Here is a 17,790-nt window from a genome sequence, read left to right as displayed (position 1 = left end):
CTCAGAGGAGGTTTTAGAAAGCCGGATCTCAGGTTGGGAAGCTGCGCTTTTCTGGTGTAGAATAGACTTTGCCACAGATTTTGAAATTACCCAACTCATTTTTAGCTTTGTTTGCTTCATTTCAACATCTTGAGTTGACTTCAGGATGGAACAGTAATGTCTACATGTAGGTACGTTTTTTAAGGAAACAACAAATATTCAGTATTATTCTTAAACATATGTCCAAAAAAGGTTCATATGACAGTAAAACAAGATAATAGTGACAGCGTGATGGACAGAGAAGAAGAAGCATAGAATAAAATAGGAAGTAAAAAGGAGAAACAAAACACAAAATGTCGTCACAGTCCTCATCCTTGGTGTAGCATCCTCAGTTTCTTTTCATCAGAAACATTTATCAGAACTTAAGTAATAGATATGAAGGACTCTGCTATGCCCTGTGTAGGGATAACTTCCAGACCATCTTCCTCAGGTTTCAAGCAGCCACAGATACATTGTTAATATGTACCAGCATGAAGGTTTATTTACAAATTGCATGTGGAATACAAAGTCTACTTGGAATTAAATTATAAGTCTCAGGATGGGCCAAGGGCAAAACAACAAACTATGCCTGGAGGGAAGATGACCTAAACAAAGCTAATCAAAAGAAAAAAGACAATCACTTACCTCTATGGTCTAACAAAACAGGAGAAACCCAAATAAAATAATATGGCAGTCCACTCCTACAAACTCCAAGTTATGATTGTAGCAAACAGTCGGGAGGCGAGGGAGATGAATCATCCCAGGTCTTTTAAGGAACTGGGAGCTCATTTCCCCGGTAGCCAATCCTCTGTGAGCGCTCATAGTTCTATCCAATCAGAGCTCGTCACCTGCGCACTGCAATTTACATAAATTAGTCAAGACACGGTGACCGTATTTTCCCTTTGTCAAAGAATTAATCATTCCCTTACAATGTTTTATTTTAAAATGAGGGGGGAAAAACTCTTTGAGGTCTTGACAGCCTCAACCACTACCATTTTTTTTTAATAAATTGAAAATTTGCAGGTTAAAGTCCTGCAAGAGAAGGGAATCTTGCGTCTCTAGTTTATGTCATGTATCTGTGGAAGAAAAACTAGTAGATTACAGTTTGCAAAAACTTGTAAATGGCAGTAAACGTTGGAGTGTGTCGCAGGCATTTCGCAACCCAAAAGGCATCACTGTGTAATATTGGAAGTTGTCAGGAGTTACAAAAGCAGCTATTTCTGCAGCTCTGGGCATTAAAGGAACTTGCCAATAACCTTTTTACTAGTTCTAGCTTGGTCACAAATTTAGCTGGGTCCACTTTGTCTGGACAGCCCTCTATCCTTGTACTCAAACATGACTTGTGACCAGTTCGGCTATATTTGGTAAGAGAAGGGAGATCGGTGAGCATGCTGTCATCCCAGATGGTTATAGGCGCTCCTTTCCCCGATAACCAATCATCTGTGAGCGTTCGGAGTTCTATCCAATCAGAGCTCGGCACCGGCGCACTGTAATTTGCATAAATCAATCAAGCCACAGCAGCCATTACAGACTTGAAATGATAAAATGATCAACCTGAGTGCCTCTTAAGTACATTTAAGTCGGTTTTCAGTCCTGAAATAGAAGTTGCATGGTGATAGTAAAAAATTTATAAAGAAAATTACTGTCAGAGTAAGAAAAAGTGAAGGATGATTAATTTTCTTTCTGCATAACTTAATTAATTACACCACTAACAACAGTTATGTGGTGTTTATGTTTAATGTAGGACTGAATCAAATCAGGTACAAGCTTCCACTGAGAGGCGATAAAAGTAATTCACTGGAAATCACACAGTACGTACAATCAGAAAAATATTGATATATCCCTACCATATAACCTTGTTTACACATCTGTATCAAGACGAAAAGGATGTTTACGGCCTACAACAGGACAGTTCCCACAATGAGATATTTCCCCCCGCATGAATAGCGATCCAAAGTTTACAGACCGAGGTTCAAGAGACATCCACACAGAAACAGTGTGCTTGAGTGATAACTGTTTATTTGAAACAAGCCCAGATGGTCTTTACAGCTTTCTCTCAAGGCAGATTAAAATATATTTGTAGAACTCTGCTTTAATGAATTAAGTGCAAACGATTACATTTCTCTACTGAAAAACACTACAGACTACACAATAGGCTCTCTGTGCTGTACGCAGGGAATGTGTTAGCTGGATGTGAAACTTGTCAATGGAATGTTTCAAGTGTGCAGGGATGAATGCCAAGTTACGATATATGTACAGAGGACGAGTCCATGCGCACTATTTGGTTTAGAAGGCTACTGTGCAAAAAACTGTAGCATTTGAAGACTTTTAGCATTTATGCTGGAGTGACTGAAATGTCGTTAACTTGATGGCAGATGAGCACTCAGAGGCAAATGAGGTCGATCAGTTTTCAGGCACTGCAAAGAAAACTTTATACATTCTCGTATCTGGTCGATTTTCCAAGTCCGGGAATTCAGAGTGATTTTCCCAAATTACTATCCGAGACACTTCCTGGGCAAAAATAAAAACATTTCGGAGCTAATTATATGTCAAATTTAAAACTATTCTGTACACTAAGAACTAGTTTCAGACGATGAGCTGACTGTGCTTCATTTAGGTCGAGAAATTATAAATGTGACTTTCCAGGAAATGTCTTAAGAAATAGCACGATGTTACCTTAAAGCTCTGTTTTCTGTGCCGAGTGTTTACCTTTATTGCATCATTCAGAGTCAACGCTCTGTCCCTACATATGAGAGAAGTTCAATCTCGGCTGAAGTCAAAACTAAAATGCATGTAACCACATAAATAAATACCCCTGAATGCCTCACAAACCTGTTACTGCGCGTATGATGTGACGATTTCTCACGTAACCGGTCTGCAACTTGAGGCAGAGACAAACACACGGATGTCAATCACATTTAAAGAACTACAAAACTTAAGATTGGGTTTTTAAAAATGATAACCAGGCAAAGTAAAATAAATGGATGCATTTCTACTCTAGTTTGCAATGGCTGCTGAATTACAGTACACAACGTAACAGCTAAAATGATAAATTAATTAATAAAAACACAGGAATGGGATGTACTGCCTGTCTTCTTCTTGCCCGTTCTGTATAGCGTGACATAAAAATAGTGGGACATTTTTCTGATGGCAGCGCAGCTGTCGATGTCGAGCAACCCAATCAAACTTCAGCGTGCAGCGCAGACAGAGCAGGAGGAGAGTGGAAAATTAAAATGTCTTTGCTGGACTGCAGCCCAGCTCAGGGCATGCTGCCAGAGCTGAGGGTGCCCTTCTCTGAAGAGATGGACTTAACCAGCTCCTCTACCCAGCGGACCTCAGAGGCCACCTGCTCAGCCAGGACCTCGTAGCGGTTTTCCAGACGCCCGAACTTGCGCTTTAGTATGTTGGCAGCCTGCATGGTCAGCCGGGCGTCCTCCTGGCACTTCTTGCGCTGGGCCTGTGTGCGCTGTAGCTCCTGGCGGATGTGGCTCAGGTCGGCAGAGATGATCTGGTTCTCCTCCTTGTACCAACCCTCCTTCTCCTCATATATGGACAGCAGCGCCGCCACATCCTCCTGGCACGAGCGCTGATTGCGTTCCAGCTCCTTGAGACCGTCTTCTGCCGCGGCGATCTCCTCGAGCACCTGGGAGAAGCGCTCAAAGTTGACATAAGTGTTGTTTGGAGGCATGCTGGAGTGGGACTTGATGGTGTACTCCTTCAGACGAGTGGTCTTCAGGCGCCGGCGCTCGGTCTTGTGATCTCTCTCTTCCTGCCGTACGTTCCGCCTCTTGATCACCTGGAGAAGAAAGAATGGAAAGGTCTAAAATGGAAGTGATAAGCTCAAAACATAGACTGCAGAACAAAGACATCAAACACCCAGAGATAAACGCTGTTTATCTGATTACTTTGTGGGCACAAACATTTAGAAATGTGCTTTATTGTTTTAAGGCTGATAAAAACACGTATAAACCAAACGCTGAATATCAATCTCCCGAGGCCAACACCAGAATAAAACAAAGGAGCAAAACTTCAAACTATCAGAAGCTTTGGCCTTGAATAAATCTCAAAAGGAAAGAAAAAAAACCAAGTTTCTTTACATAAACAAATACCTCGGTGGCTGAGCACTTCATACCAAATTAAATGAGGTCGTTCGATCAATAGTAATATATAAATGCCCACCTTAATCCAGGGGTGCTCAAGACTGTCATCGATAGTCATTCTCTTCCTATAAAAGAAAATCATTCATCAGAGGGAAAAAGTCTGAACAGAAAGACTCACTCATGTTTATATTTCTAAGATTGATGAGATTTAGTTGAATAGCATCTTCCAAAAATGCGTTTCACAAATAAGAGAATAATTCAAGATCAGTTATATCACCACGATGTGGATTTCTTCAAATACTTAATGAAACTAAAATGCATAAAATAGTAGATAATATGAGGCTATTCTTACTTTGGGTCCTTGACCAACAGGCGGCGTATGAAGTCTTTGGCCAGCTCACTGGTGTTGCTGAAATACTCTTCATCAAAGTCGTAGTTGACAGCAGAAATGTTGGTCAGAGTCTCCTGTTTGGTCTCGCCCAGAAATGGAGACGCCCCGCTCAACCTAACATAGATGGAAACTTTGCTTTAGACCTCACATGACTGAGGGGTGAAGTGATTCAAGAGTGTCGCGACGTGAAGCATTACTCACAGAATGTATGTGATTACTCCGATGCTCCTGCACAACAGAAGAGTGAGGATGAGTGAAACCTGTCAGACGGCTCAGTTTACAGCTTGTGATGGTGCGAAAAATTAAAAAAAAAAAAAGGTGGCATCTTACCACATGTCTGCCTCCAGGCCAAGTGGCTCGTAGTTGACTATTTCTGGCGCTGTAAAACACACAGGAATGAACGCTTTAATTTGAACCAGATGTGAGCCGAGGCATGCGAGCATCCACTCAGAGGGTTTAACACACGGCCTGCATGACCACAGTGAAATCAACATTTAGAAGCGCACAGGCTCTTACCGACAAACTCTGGAGTTCCAAAGATGTTCTTAAACTCATTTCCTGCTTTAATCTGATGAGCTATCCCAAAATCAATCAGCTTGATCCTGGGGTTGGGCACGTTCTTGTCCAGCAGCATGATATTCTCGGGCTGGGAGGAAAACATCGGAGTTACAGGATGAAGAAATGTAAGGAAAGTTCAAGCTGAAAAGAACATTTTCTGGATCTGTGAGACTTTGATGGTTTTCTTTGGTCGTATGTGACGTTAACTTCCTATCTTTATGTTGGTTCAACTAGTCGTCTTTAAACTAAATATGCTATATCATCTGTTGCCTGAACAGTTTCTATTCTTTATTCTTCTGTTGCTATAATCAAACAAGCCACCAAGTTTCTGGTTCCCATATCAACTTCGATCATGACAGAAAACTGTCTCCTGTGTACCTTGTAGCCACCATTTAACACTAAAACAGTCTTTATTTCTTATGGTTTTTAAACACAGTCTTCATCAGCCCTGTTTCATGTAACTGATCAACAAAAAGATAAACCTCTTCTGGCACCAACACTAAGCTTCTCACCAACATATCACTTCCCCGTCGCCTCACAAGCTTTCCCTCATACTGCTCACCTTCAGGTCAAAGTGAGCGATGCGTTTGGAGTGGAGGTAATAAACGCCGTCCAGGATTTGCTTGAGAAACTGCGTGGCCTCTTCTTCGCTCAGAGATTCCTTCTCAGCCAGGAAATCGAACAGCTCTCCTCCCGACACCAGCTCCAGGATCAGGATCACGTCTGTCTTGTTCTCGAAGATGTCGTGCAGGGTGATGATGTTGCTGTGCTGGATCTCCCGCAGGATGTTGACCTCACGCTCGATCTCCTCGCGGCTAACCCCCCGCCGACTGGACGACAGCCGTCGCTTTTTGATGAACTTGGCTGCGTATTCAACACCTGTGCTCTTCTCCTTGCACTTACGGACGATGGCAAACTGTCCGCTGCAGAAGGGAAAGACCAGAGTGATGTTAAATGAATAAATAAAAAAGACATAACCATATTCGTCTTTATATTGACCTAATTATTGGGTGCTGGTTAGAAAGAGTCAGTGTCTGACTTTAGGCTACGATAACTTTTGATGGGATTGATCACTTTTTAAACCTCGACCAGTCAATGTTTCTTCTGGCTTGTGACCACGACAAAACTGAGGTGACAGGCAATTAAACTCTAAGAGTGATTTCTCTTTATCACTCTTCTTCAACTGAGGTGAAGCCTGAGGAGGTGAAGATGGCCAGTAATAGACAAAAAAACCAAACTCAAATGTCAAATGCATCCATTAACAACTCTTTTCCTTTAGATTTTTGCTTTGACTAAAGTTGTTTCATAAATCAACCCACAGATGTAGATCTCAGTGATAGTGATCTGATCCCAATAAGCCCAGATTTATTCAAATATGAGTAAAATGACTTGGTAATGAAAACAAGTTGAGCCTTGTCTTATTATCAAATATCCAAAAGATAGAGGAAAAAAAAGACAAAGGAAAGTATCAAAAGGCAAAAAAAAATCAATAAAAACGTCACTGAAACAAATACTGTGCAGCTTTTTAGTGGCCTTTCCTTCACTGACACCACATCACAGCAGAGGTGCACGCTGAGAGGCACTGACGTCACACATTTGCTGCATTACTGCAGAAAACAGTAACTACAGTAGAGAGGTGGATTTAATTTAGACAAAAATGATGACTCATTCCCCATACCATCCAGCCAAGCATAAAAAGACAGATACTTGATATGCTGCTGACACAATATAAAGTGTTTTGGCTCTCTCCTGATCACAGGTTTTGGTCAGACCGCTCAATCAACTTTATGGGATCTGGTGTCGTATGTGGACCTCATACTCCATACTATCTATGGAGCGTTAAGTACACAGATAATCAGAGAAATTACCATTTGTGCTCAATTAAGTAGCTAAAAGAGATCTCAAAATAGCATAAAGTGTTTGGAAAACATGTGTTTCGTGCCGTTCTTTAAAAGAAAAAAGAAAAATCCAACACCTGAGACAGATGTTTGGGTCAACAGCTGGAGGATAGGAAATCAGCAACACATACCTGCCCAGCTCCTCCCCCATCTCATAATACAGCTCAACATCCTCCTGCCTGAAGCCAGCCATGGTTGTGCTGACTCAAAATGATGATAGGAGGATGATTTGAGACTTCCTGCAATGAAAAAGAGAAGCGACTTAAGTGGGCATTTGGCAGACATCACAAAGCCTCAAAACAATTTCATATTAGTAGGTCTAACCTTTAATGGCCGCCTGGGTACTAAGGCAACACAACAATACTCGGCTCAAATGGCAATTCATCTCTTATTAACTTGACTTCCCTCCTTATTTGGTCCGTGTAAACACAGCTTTAGTTTTCAGACTGACTGAGGCTGATGTCAGACCTTTGCATACCAGTCCTACTTACATCATCTCCTTCTCCCGTTCAGCTATCTCACTAAGTTAAAGGGACTGGGATTTGTCCACATAGACATGTTTCTTCTTTTTTTCTCTCCTTTGATTCGTTGAAATGCTTATAATTTAACGGTATAAGGACAGTAAAACTAAAGGAATATCGAGCTGTAAACTGACTGCTTCACAAGGACTTTATGATCTGAACAGGCAGCGGAGACTTTTTCCCATGGACTACCATTAAAAAAAAACACTATGGTGGACGAACTTTCCTCCACAAACACATGAAGAAAGTCTACCCAAATGTATATCCTGTTAACTTAATGAGGATGTCAGGAGTTTAAACTCAAGCGAGTCACGACCGTGGACGATAGCTAGCTTAGCTGGTTAACTAGCTAACGTTACCGTTGAACACCGGCTCTAGCAGTTTAAAAATGGTTCTTCTTCAATGACAAACATTTCACCAAAAACATAAAACTTCCTTTGGCCTTTATCCACTTAAAGGCGAAGATATTACAACAACGGATACTCACAGTAAGGCTGGCAACAGGAACTGCATTCCTCATCCAAGAGGCTGAATGTGACTCTCCAGATGGAGTAGCATCAAGCTAACATGAATAAAGCCCAAGTTTCCGGTATTTCCTTTCAAAACAAATGTCTTAGACAAGTAATGTCAGGCGGTTCTGACAGTCATACACAACAAACACTTCCAATGTAAATAATTGGTATGATTTGTTGTAAAGAAGGTATTTTTTTTTATCAAGAGCTGATCAGTATAAAACAATTTGTTCGGGTTTCTATTCTACAGTCGATGTGCAACATATTCACAGATCTTTTGCATTCTTTTAATGTAAATACCACATCTTGTATATGTATATAATACATTTGCAGTGTCTTTTTGTAATTTCTCAGGTATATTTAAAATTTTCAAAAAGATTTTATTCTCACGGACATTCTTCAGGATACTCCTGAATACACAGTGCTTGGTCCTAATGTAGAATTTTTGAGAATGACTAATTTACCTTTAAATGTTTTTCTGTATTTCTATGAGAGACTTTACATTCAAGAGTTCTAATAAAACGTTACACCGCCACCACCAAAACCCAGTCAAAGAAGAACCTTATTGTGAAGTTTGAAATGGTTCAGCTTCCGGCGTTGATGTCGCTCTTCCAGACTTGATGCAGGTAAAATTCTGGCAGAAGGAGGAACATATGGGTTGACGTCATGCTGAGAGATCGACCCGTTGCAATTCGTCAATAACAAGATCGAGCATGCAGCTGCGAAGAATAAAGAAGGAACACACTCAGAGTTACAAAGAGCAAACAACAGTGGCGACACAATTAGGAAAACGATATGGTGATGTTTCATTTTGAACTTATATTAGTGAATTAATGGCTGGAAAGGACACGAGTCTATTAAAAGGACGTTACGCATATTGTCGGAGGTAGTTAGAACTTATAGGTAAAATAGAGCTGAAAAGATTGTGTTTCTTATAGTTACCAAAACGGAAGTTCCCTGACCGGGAATCGAACCCGGGCCGCGGCGGTGAGAGCGCCGAATCCTAACCACTAGACCACCAGGGACTGTTGAAGAGCCTGAGAGAAGAATTGGTTTTGAAGCTGCCTGATTATAGAATTACAAATTGGGTTTAATTTGCAGGCCTAAACTTTTTCATGTTTACTTAAATTAGATAAGAGATCTGAATGTGGAAATTGAACATTTAGTTAAATATAGACGTCTCTGTAAATCTCTTTTATTCATAGCCTATCATCAATTGTATCCAAGTACCAGAAAAACGTTTCTGCGGTGACAATCTGGAAAACATGAATGAAAAGTACCAAATACCCAATGTGCTGATTCATACGTAAATAAATAAAAGTTTTTGAAGAGTATTTTCTGTAAATGTGTATTATGCCATAGGCTGCAAGTAAAATACTGCAGTCTGCTCTTAACGACGCTTTAATTTTTACGTTATTGACTGATTTTGACTTTAACCAACCAGCGTCGTGCAAATTCACTCTCAACCGTGGTAACCAATTAAAAACGTCGAACAGCCATATGGGCGTGGTTTGGTCTCACAGCTGGCAACGGCCAGAGCTGAACTGCTTGAGCAAAGTGGTTGGTTGGTTGATGGGGGAAACAACAACAAGCTAACAACATGAGGGTCCCTAAAACACTGATTTGGACCGCCTTTCTCATCCAGAAGGTGAGAGAAATAACGTTTATTTAATCGAAAACTTATTCATTTTGTGCGTGCCCGTCGCATAGCAGTGTGTGGTTGACAAACAGGTTACCTTTTCTAACCGTTTATTCAGCATTAGCTCGGGTGCTATGACTGCTAGCTTGCGGACATCACCACGGGCCCTGGAAACCCACATATCTCCTTTAGATATGACATTAATGAAGCAAGGACTACTGCTGATTCATAGGATCACAGCACAAAAACAGACTTAGCTGAGAGTAAACTCACAATGTGTTAATCTTTTTAATTACATGACAACGCGTCCGAATTGTAGGACTTTTGGAGTTATTATTTCATGGTTGATTAGTGGCTCGCTAGTCAATCTACAAGTAATTAGTTAACAGGAAGTTACTTTTTGATTGATAACTAAATGTATTGCTTTAGGCTGTCACACTGGTTCTAATACGATTATGTACCTGATTGCACTAAAAGTGTAAAAGTGCCAACTGTTGGCATATAGCGGTGAGAATTGCTGAGATTTTTAGGCTTTATTTCGTGGTGCTCTCAAACTGCACTTTAAAAAAAAACAACTATGAACCTCGTTTAAAAATGGGCAGTATGTCACATTTAGGCTGAAGGGTGCGTTTTGAATGTTCCACTTTTATCAAAAGATCAGAATCAGACTAATTCTTTCACCATTTTTGACTCTTCACCTTGTTATCACAAGGTTTTCAATTGCTGCCAGAAGTATCGAGCAACACTATGATAGAAGAATCAAAGTTACAAATGTTTTATGGACCTGCAGTGATGCACACATTGTTTTTATGTTGACAGGTGGTGGGAGAGTACGGCATGGCCCATTTCAGTGATGAGGGCAAGAGCAAAGGGAAGGATTACTGCATATTTTTCAACTCACAGTGGGCACATCTACCTCAGGACCTCAATAAAGCAGTAAGTCCCAATGCGATGCTCAAGAGGCGTAACTAAGCTGTATTTTATTAGAATTCTAACAACTTGAATGGCTAACTAATCTTTTTCAGGAAGCAACATGCTCCACTTATCTTCACTTTTAGTACCTGTTCGGACTCTAATGATACAAACCCTTTTGTCTCACAGTCACGTCTTCAGATTTACGACTTGACAACGTCGGCCCTGTGCTCGCCCTCTGAGGTCCCTGAGGGAGGCTTCCCAAATCGCATCCCCATGGTGATGAGGGGCAACTGCACTTTCTACGAAAAGGTTCGCCTGGCCCAGATCAACGGTGCCAAGGGCCTGCTTATAGTCAGCAAGGACAGACTGGTAAGACTGTTGGCTGCGGACATTCAGCATCATATTAGACTGATTTTGGTCCTTCAAAAAACTAAGATATTTGTTTGTTTTTGTCCAGACTCCACCAGCAGGGAACAAGACTCAGTATGAGGAGATTGATATTCCCGTAGCACTGCTGAGCTACTCTGATATGTTGGACATAAGCAAGGTGAGGGGCCTGGACATTAAACATGGAAACTACCTGTCAAACTGTTGGCTCTCCCAATACCAAAAACTGACAATCTCACACATATATATATATATGTATGTTTATGATTTTCTGATGATTTTTGTGATTTTCTCGACTTTTACCAGTTTTTCCAGGCTACTCAGAATCAGTAACCCTAACATGATCTGTTTCTCAATTTAACAGACCTTTGGTAAAGGGAGACTGGTTGCCATGTATGCTCCCAGTGAGCCGGTGTTGGATTATAACATGGTAATCATCTTCTTGATGGCAGTGGGAACAGTGGCCATCGGCGGCTACTGGGCTGGCAGCAGGGACAGCAAGAAGTGAGTGAACATTGTATCCAGTGTGGTAAACCTCATCACCTCATGTTATGTTACAGTATGCACAGAAACAGCTGTACACACACAGAAAGTACATTTCAAAATGGAGTTCTCAACATTTAACTGGAATGACCATCCTGACCCGGGCTGTTTTACATTTTTGAAGAAAATGCCACGTCAGTGATGCAGATTGTGGTGACTTAAGTCCAAACAAACAAGCATGCAGAGGTAGTTATTATGTAGTTAGAGGTAGTTATTAAAGTTATCAAAGTATCCTCCAATCACGACACCCCTTTCGCCTTCTCTTTCTCCTCCTGCAGACGTTACATGAAGCACAAGCGAGACGATGGCGCAGAGAAGCAGGACGAGGAGACCGTAGACGTCACCCCCATTATGATCTGTGTGTTCGTGGTCATGTGCTGCAACATGCTGGTGCTCCTCTACTTTTACTACGATTACCTGGGTACGACGAAGATAGCATCACTACTAGTATTTACTGCTGTTTTGGGTGTGGTTGCGCAGACCATGACAAATAATGTTGTGTCTGGTTATTTTATTGATTTGAAAACATTGTCAAACAGAATGAGATGATGACCTCCATTTAGCTCAAGTTGAAAACAGAAGTTCCCTGCAAATTCACAATACTTTATGTTTCTTAGTAGCTGTTGTACTTTCTCAAAGCACAAAGTTTTTCACATGACGATATGAAGTAACCTGCCTGCTTTCCTCCCCTTTAGCCATTTGGGTCATTGGGATCTTCTGTTTGGCGTCTTCTGTCGGCCTCCACAGCTGCCTGTGGCCTTTTGTCAGGAGACTACCTTTCTGCAAGTGCAGGTGAGACTGCTACATCAGTGGGTGTGCTAAGGCAGTCTGTATACACATGTTTTAGGGAATACAACCTGCTTTCTGATAATTACAGGGGAAATACCAAAAAAACTTAATTTTTTTTAAAAAGCTGTACTTTGTAGATTAAAGGTCCAACTTAGATGTAAAAAAAAAAAAAAAGAGCTGCAACTGTTCAGTCTTTTGACAACAAAGACGTTAAATCCTTTTTTAAATGTAATGCTTTGATACTTTACATGATCTTGTAGTTAGGAATTGGACTTTAAGAAATGAACCCGCAGAGCTGCCAACGCTAATCATGCCTTAAAGTGACTGCATCTGTTGCACCGACTGACACGTGCTTCATCTCATGACAACAGGGTCCCCGAGAACAACCTGCCGTACCTGCACAAGCGGCCACAGATCCGCATGTTGCTGCTGTCGGCCTTCTGCATCAGCGTCAGCATCATCTGGGTGGTGTTTCGTAACGAAGACCAGTGAGTGCAAAGAGAACGAGTGTAAAATCGCTCCCCTACAGACACACATGGAGACAACCGTGTTATTTATTTTTGAAAAGCATACCGATAAACCCAAGAATTTTGGGATTAGAGCTAAATTGTTCTAGGTGTCAATAAGTACATGTTGGATGGCGCCATGGCAACACTCCCCTGTCTATGTGTGATAAGACAATGGAGGTATAATGTGAGGGCGGCTGGCTGACAAACCTTCTGGTTATGTCCTCCAGGTGGGCGTGGGTGTTGCAGGACGCCCTGGGGATCGCCTTCTGTCTCTACATGCTCAAAACAGTCAGGCTGCCCACATTCAAGGTGGGTCAACAGATACGCTGACAAATATAAACCATTTTCATGTTTTTAAAGGGTTTCTCTGTGTTGTACAAAAACAAAATCAGTATGTCGTTAACTCATCTGAGACTTTTCTCCCTCCTGCAGGCTTGCACTTTACTTCTGACAGTTCTGTTTGTCTATGATGTTTTCTTCGTATTTATTACACCCTTCTTCACAAAGGTACGTCAACACGGGGTGTTTAAACATCTGCAGACTCTGCTGTGGTTAGGAATGCTCATATTACCCGTCATGCTTTCTTTTCAGAGTGGGGAAAGTATAATGGTGGAGGTAGCGGCTGGTCCTTCTGACTCCGCCACACATGAAAAGGTGAGCTCACCGAGGCCGGTCCTCCTGCTCCTTCTCAGCTCAGCGGAAACGCAGCCCATAGTGAGACTAACGTTTGCATTTTCTCCAGCTTCCCATGGTGCTCAAAGTGCCGAGGTTAAACTCCTCACCTCTGGCTCTTTGTGACCGGCCCTTCTCTCTCCTGGGCTTTGGGGATATTCTTGTGCCAGGTGTGTCATCGTATCACAAACCCCTCATTTGATCATGTTGTTTTATTTTTTGACCACAAGCAGAAATTCGACTGTTTTCTGTGTTTTATGTTCAGCTCTGCATCCTTCACAGTAAAGACTATCAATGAATGTGTCGAATAAATAGATTCCACATATATTTATTTATGGTAAAATGTATTGGACACAGCCTTTGCTTTTTTCCCTGTCAGGTCTGTTGGTGGCATACTGTCATAGATTTGACATTTTAACTCAATCCTCCAGGATTTACTTTGTGGCCTGTACGATCGGTAAGTGCACGGAGCTGGAGAGGGTTTTTATAGGTGGAATGCAGTTGTAGTGTTCTGATTGACCTCATTCATATTGGTTTGACATTATGTGGGGATGTGAAGAACAAAATTCATTCTCCTCTGTCATCAAATGGCGATTTGGCCAGTTTTCACACCTGATATTGAATGCGTCTCATCATCCATTTTCTATGACCATTTGTGGTTGGATCTCATCTTTCCACACTGTATGCAAACAAACACACACAGGGAGAAGTAAAAGACACTTGACATTAAACAGCTGATTTGTGAAGGTGGAGAGCACTTCTGCCGACTAAATACACAAACCTTTAAAGTCCTTTAAACTCCACAGAACTGTAACACAAAGCCTGAAACGCAGAGTATCTTTGCTGTCCTGTACAATCATAGCCTGTGCGTGTCTCATGATGTAAAAAAGAGACTCTCTGTCGCATTAAACAACAGCTTTTGAGGTCAAGAAATGTGGCAAAGTAGTGTGTCACTGTAGAAAAGAACACAGGCAAAGAAAATAAGGTTTTCTGTAAACGACACATCCGGTGTGATGGAGTCAGTTTAACACAGAAAATACAGTTTAAAGAAAGAAAAATGTATTTCCAGTGGACACGTTGCTGTTTACACTGAAGCACACCGGTCTTAGGACTCATTTACTCTCCACACTGATAAAAGAACGTGGACGAGACCATTTCCCAGAGTGGTCTTAGAAAGTAGATCTCAAATTGCTGTGCAAGTGGAACCAAAACAGGACATTTAACATACACGTAAACACGTTAGAATCACTGAAATCGTGCACAAATTGCTGGAAATAAGTAAATAAGGAAAGTTTGACCAACACACTGAGATAAAGCAGTTGGGAGTCCTGCATGTAAATGTTCAGTTGAACCCAAACTGGCCGACACAGTTCCTGTCCCAGGTTTTGACCCACGAGTAACAGAAAAAGTCATTACACAGAAGAAGAAGAGGACGTTAAAGAATACTTATTTGCAAACATGAGTAAGTGAGTGTTGACGTGGTTCCATTTAAACGGATGAATCGGACATTTCTGACCCGCTTCTCCTCTCTCTCCTGTCAGCATACGGGATCGGCCTGCTGATCACCTTCGTGGCCCTGGCTGTGATGCAGATGGGCCAGCCGGCCCTGCTCTACCTGGTGCCTTGCACTCTGCTCACCAGCCTCACTGTAGCACTGTGGCGCAGGGAGCTGCCCCAGTTCTGGACTGGAAGTGGATTTGTGGTGAATACCAGTTTGATATGACTGCCTGCTGCGGAAGAACAAAAAAAGACCAAAAAAAAAAAAAAAAGGAACAACAGAAACTAAAAACTATCCTAGTGTTAAATAACATGCAGAGTGAAGTAGAATTTCAAGTTGAGTAACCCCCCCTTATTCTTTCTGTTTCACTGTCCCCTCCATCGCTGCTCCTTATTTTTACTGTGGGTGCTTTAGTCTGCTGCTGAGGGCTCAGCTGTCTGTGAATGTCAATGCAGGTATTCCATCTGAGCTCCCAACTTTACACTAAAACATTAAAACACGCTGATCTCACTTAAAGCTCCTTTCTGCTGCGGCCCTCTCATTTTCTGCATGGTTGACAGGCTGGTGATAATGAAGCGAAGTGGGTAATTACAGCTGTATTAGCTCTGGTTAGCATGTTTCATTTGTCTGGCTTAATGGACCTCACAACCTCTGTGGGAATACCTCTGATGGCGTTTGGGTTCAGTTTGGACAGAGGAATTACTGTATACATATATACGTTTGGTTCTATTTGTATTTCACTTCCTCTGTGTTCTCATTAAATTTTCAGTCCAAACACATTTGCACCTTCTCACAGACTTTGTTTTCTGCTCCCCCGCAGCCTCCCATAGCGCTCGCACCAATCAACTGCACACAAACTGCAGAGCCGCAGACAGAGGGGCCCTCAGCTAAACTGGAGCCACAAACCACAGAAGCCACCAATCAGAGCGAAGACACTCCCGAGCAGCCGCCTCAGGAAACTCCCTCCGTGGAGAACGGCGAAGAGAAAAACAAGTCAAACTGAGCCGAATTCGAGTACTGCATTTTCCCATTTCACTCCCCATGTTTTATTTGTCCCACCTTCTGCATCGTCTCAGTCAGCGGGCGGAGTTTAAGTACGGATGTTTTTGTTTGCACTTGGTGCGAAGGAAAGAGGCGAGCGGGTTTTATTCATATTATAGTTGCTGTGGCACTAATGAGACTGACAGACTTACCGAGTATAAAACCAGCCTCAACACATTCATCTGTAAAGGAACATGAAGCTAAATTCAAACAGACTTTGTTTAGCGGAGAAGTTGATTTGCTGCCGTCACCCATCTGTGAACAGAACATCATCAACCATCTAATCGGATAACTGCGCAAAAAATTCTAAAATGTGTAAATTACAGCTTGCTGAGTTCTAAGGAGTTGAAGCATTTTTGATACACGTGAAAGAAAACTGAATTTTTTGGCTGAAGTATTAATAATTGGCTTTTTCAAAACCATTTCTTGTGTCTAAAAGGAAAAAAGAAACCAAATGATTGGCAGATTAGTGTAAATAATAGTTCTGTTTTTACGGATTGCCAAAAGTTCAGGTGAAAATATGAAACAGGAGATTCAAAGATCAACTGTTTTTTTGAGCAGGCCTGTGTGTTAGCCATCAGCTCACCAGCTGCCGACGTTCACCAACCGGCACCGTGAGCCGTCGTTTGCCACCGAGCTCAAGAACCAAATATTCCTCCGGGGCACCTGAGCTTTACAGCCTGGCGTCAGAACGGGAAGAGATGCCATTAGCCGTCCTAGTTAGGCAAACGGAGGTCAGGAGTTTCTTGAGGCATTTGCTTTGTTATAAATCTGTAAATGAAGAAGTGTTGGAGGTGGCTGTGTTCTTAGCTGTCGGATTGCTTTGTGAATGACGCTGATCTGGAAGCTTTTAGTCACTGAAGTAAACTGAAAATAACCTTTTTCTTTTAACTATTCTTCCTTCTGTTACAACACAGTGGTGGCTGAGGAGTTTCATACCCTTTAAAATCTGGTGCTGTCATATTTGTCCACTGAGCCCAAAGGTTTATTTGTTTATTCATTCTACTTTTGTTGAATTTTATTTTGCATGCTGTCGTTTTGATCCCTCTCTCATGACACTAGTGTACGTCATATAATGCCGACTTAACATACTTTATCGATGGCGTGGAAGTCGACTCGCTTACCACTGCAGTTTGTTCTCCCAATAATCACTAGTGTTGTCTTAAGAGTTGGTTTTGGCCTTACTATGTCCATGTCGGGAGCTGCAGTGGAATGTGTTCGGTGTAAAAGTTGCTTTTTAAAACAAAAAACATGTACTGTACTCAAAATGTGCTGCAGTTTAATGTGTAAAACGAGGAGCGACTGACTGGTTGTGTTAACCACGTTCTTAGGGTTTGTATAAAAGCATTTGCACAATATTTTTTAATCCATATAGACCAACAGGTTGTTGGCTCATGTATGTATGTGTTTATGTGTAATCAAATGGTTTTAACAAGTGGAAACCAAGGTAATAATCAGTATACTCGGTATCCTGCCTGTGTTTTCAGAGCTCATTTCTGACCTGAGGGCATGATGTTAAAACACCAAAGTCTGTTTACCTGTTGAGATATACGTCTGGTTAATCTATTGTGATGATTTACCACCTTCTGTGTAATAGATGAGATATAAAGAAGATATTTAACAAAAAAAAAAAAAAAAGCTAAGGGCAGCTGAGATGTCTGAAAGTGTGCCCTCATCCATTCAGCGGCACAGAGTTTGACATTATTTCATTCACTCGTATAGTTTATCAGCAAGCGGTTTTTAATGCCTCTGTTGAGGAATCCATATAATAAAATGACATTGTATTTGACATTTGGTGT

The 17,790-nt window shown here is 41.6% G+C and overlaps 2 protein-coding genes and 1 non-coding gene across 4 annotated transcripts; 1 reads left to right on the top strand and 2 right to left on the bottom strand.

The window, feature by feature from the left end:
* Positions 1-2,020: 2,020 nt before the first annotated feature.
* dapk3 (death-associated protein kinase 3) lies at positions 2,021-8,068 on the bottom strand. Its single transcript, XM_072364603.1, has 9 exons — positions 7,974-8,068; positions 7,097-7,204; positions 5,630-5,990; positions 5,026-5,155; positions 4,840-4,888; positions 4,711-4,737; positions 4,471-4,623; positions 4,198-4,243; positions 2,021-3,814 (listed from the first exon to the last, which is right to left on the bottom strand). The coding sequence occupies exons 2-9, from the start codon at positions 7,156-7,158 to the stop codon at positions 3,278-3,280; spliced, it is 1,365 nt and encodes a 454-aa protein (XP_072220704.1). The 5' UTR covers positions 7,159-7,204; positions 7,974-8,068; the 3' UTR covers positions 2,021-3,277.
* Positions 8,069-8,951: 883 nt separating this feature from the next.
* Positions 8,952-9,023, bottom strand: trnae-cuc (transfer RNA glutamic acid (anticodon CUC)). The gene has a single exon. It is a non-coding gene; the product is annotated as a tRNA-Glu (tRNA).
* A 517-nt stretch (positions 9,024-9,540) lies between these two features.
* On the top strand, positions 9,541-17,780 carry sppl2 (signal peptide peptidase-like 2). Of its 2 annotated transcripts, none has more exons than XR_011907626.1 (15): positions 9,541-9,646; positions 10,457-10,573; positions 10,739-10,921; positions 11,010-11,099; positions 11,304-11,443; positions 11,761-11,903; positions 12,178-12,274; positions 12,643-12,759; positions 13,008-13,089; positions 13,213-13,287; positions 13,372-13,434; positions 13,523-13,622; positions 13,832-13,909; positions 14,994-15,285; positions 15,771-15,852. XR_011907626.1 is itself a non-coding variant. In XM_072364602.1 (15 exons), the coding sequence occupies exons 1-15, from the start codon at positions 9,599-9,601 to the stop codon at positions 15,951-15,953; spliced, it is 1,677 nt and encodes a 558-aa protein (XP_072220703.1). In that variant the 5' UTR covers positions 9,541-9,598; the 3' UTR covers positions 15,954-17,780. The 2 variants fall into 2 exon arrangements, 1 of the variants encoding a protein (XP_072220703.1); XM_072364602.1 differs by having other exon boundaries at positions 14,994-15,154; positions 15,771-17,780.
* The last annotated feature ends 10 nt before the right edge of the window (positions 17,781-17,790 follow it).

This window comes from Leuresthes tenuis, unplaced genomic scaffold (assembly GCF_036924035.1).
Source record: "Leuresthes tenuis unplaced genomic scaffold, fLeuTen1.0.hap1 SCAF_14, whole genome shotgun sequence".
Classification (NCBI taxonomy): domain Eukaryota; kingdom Metazoa; phylum Chordata; class Actinopteri; order Atheriniformes; family Atherinopsidae; genus Leuresthes; species Leuresthes tenuis.
The sequence above is the reverse complement of the archived record's forward strand: the minus strand, read 5'-3'. Positions and strand labels throughout refer to the sequence as shown.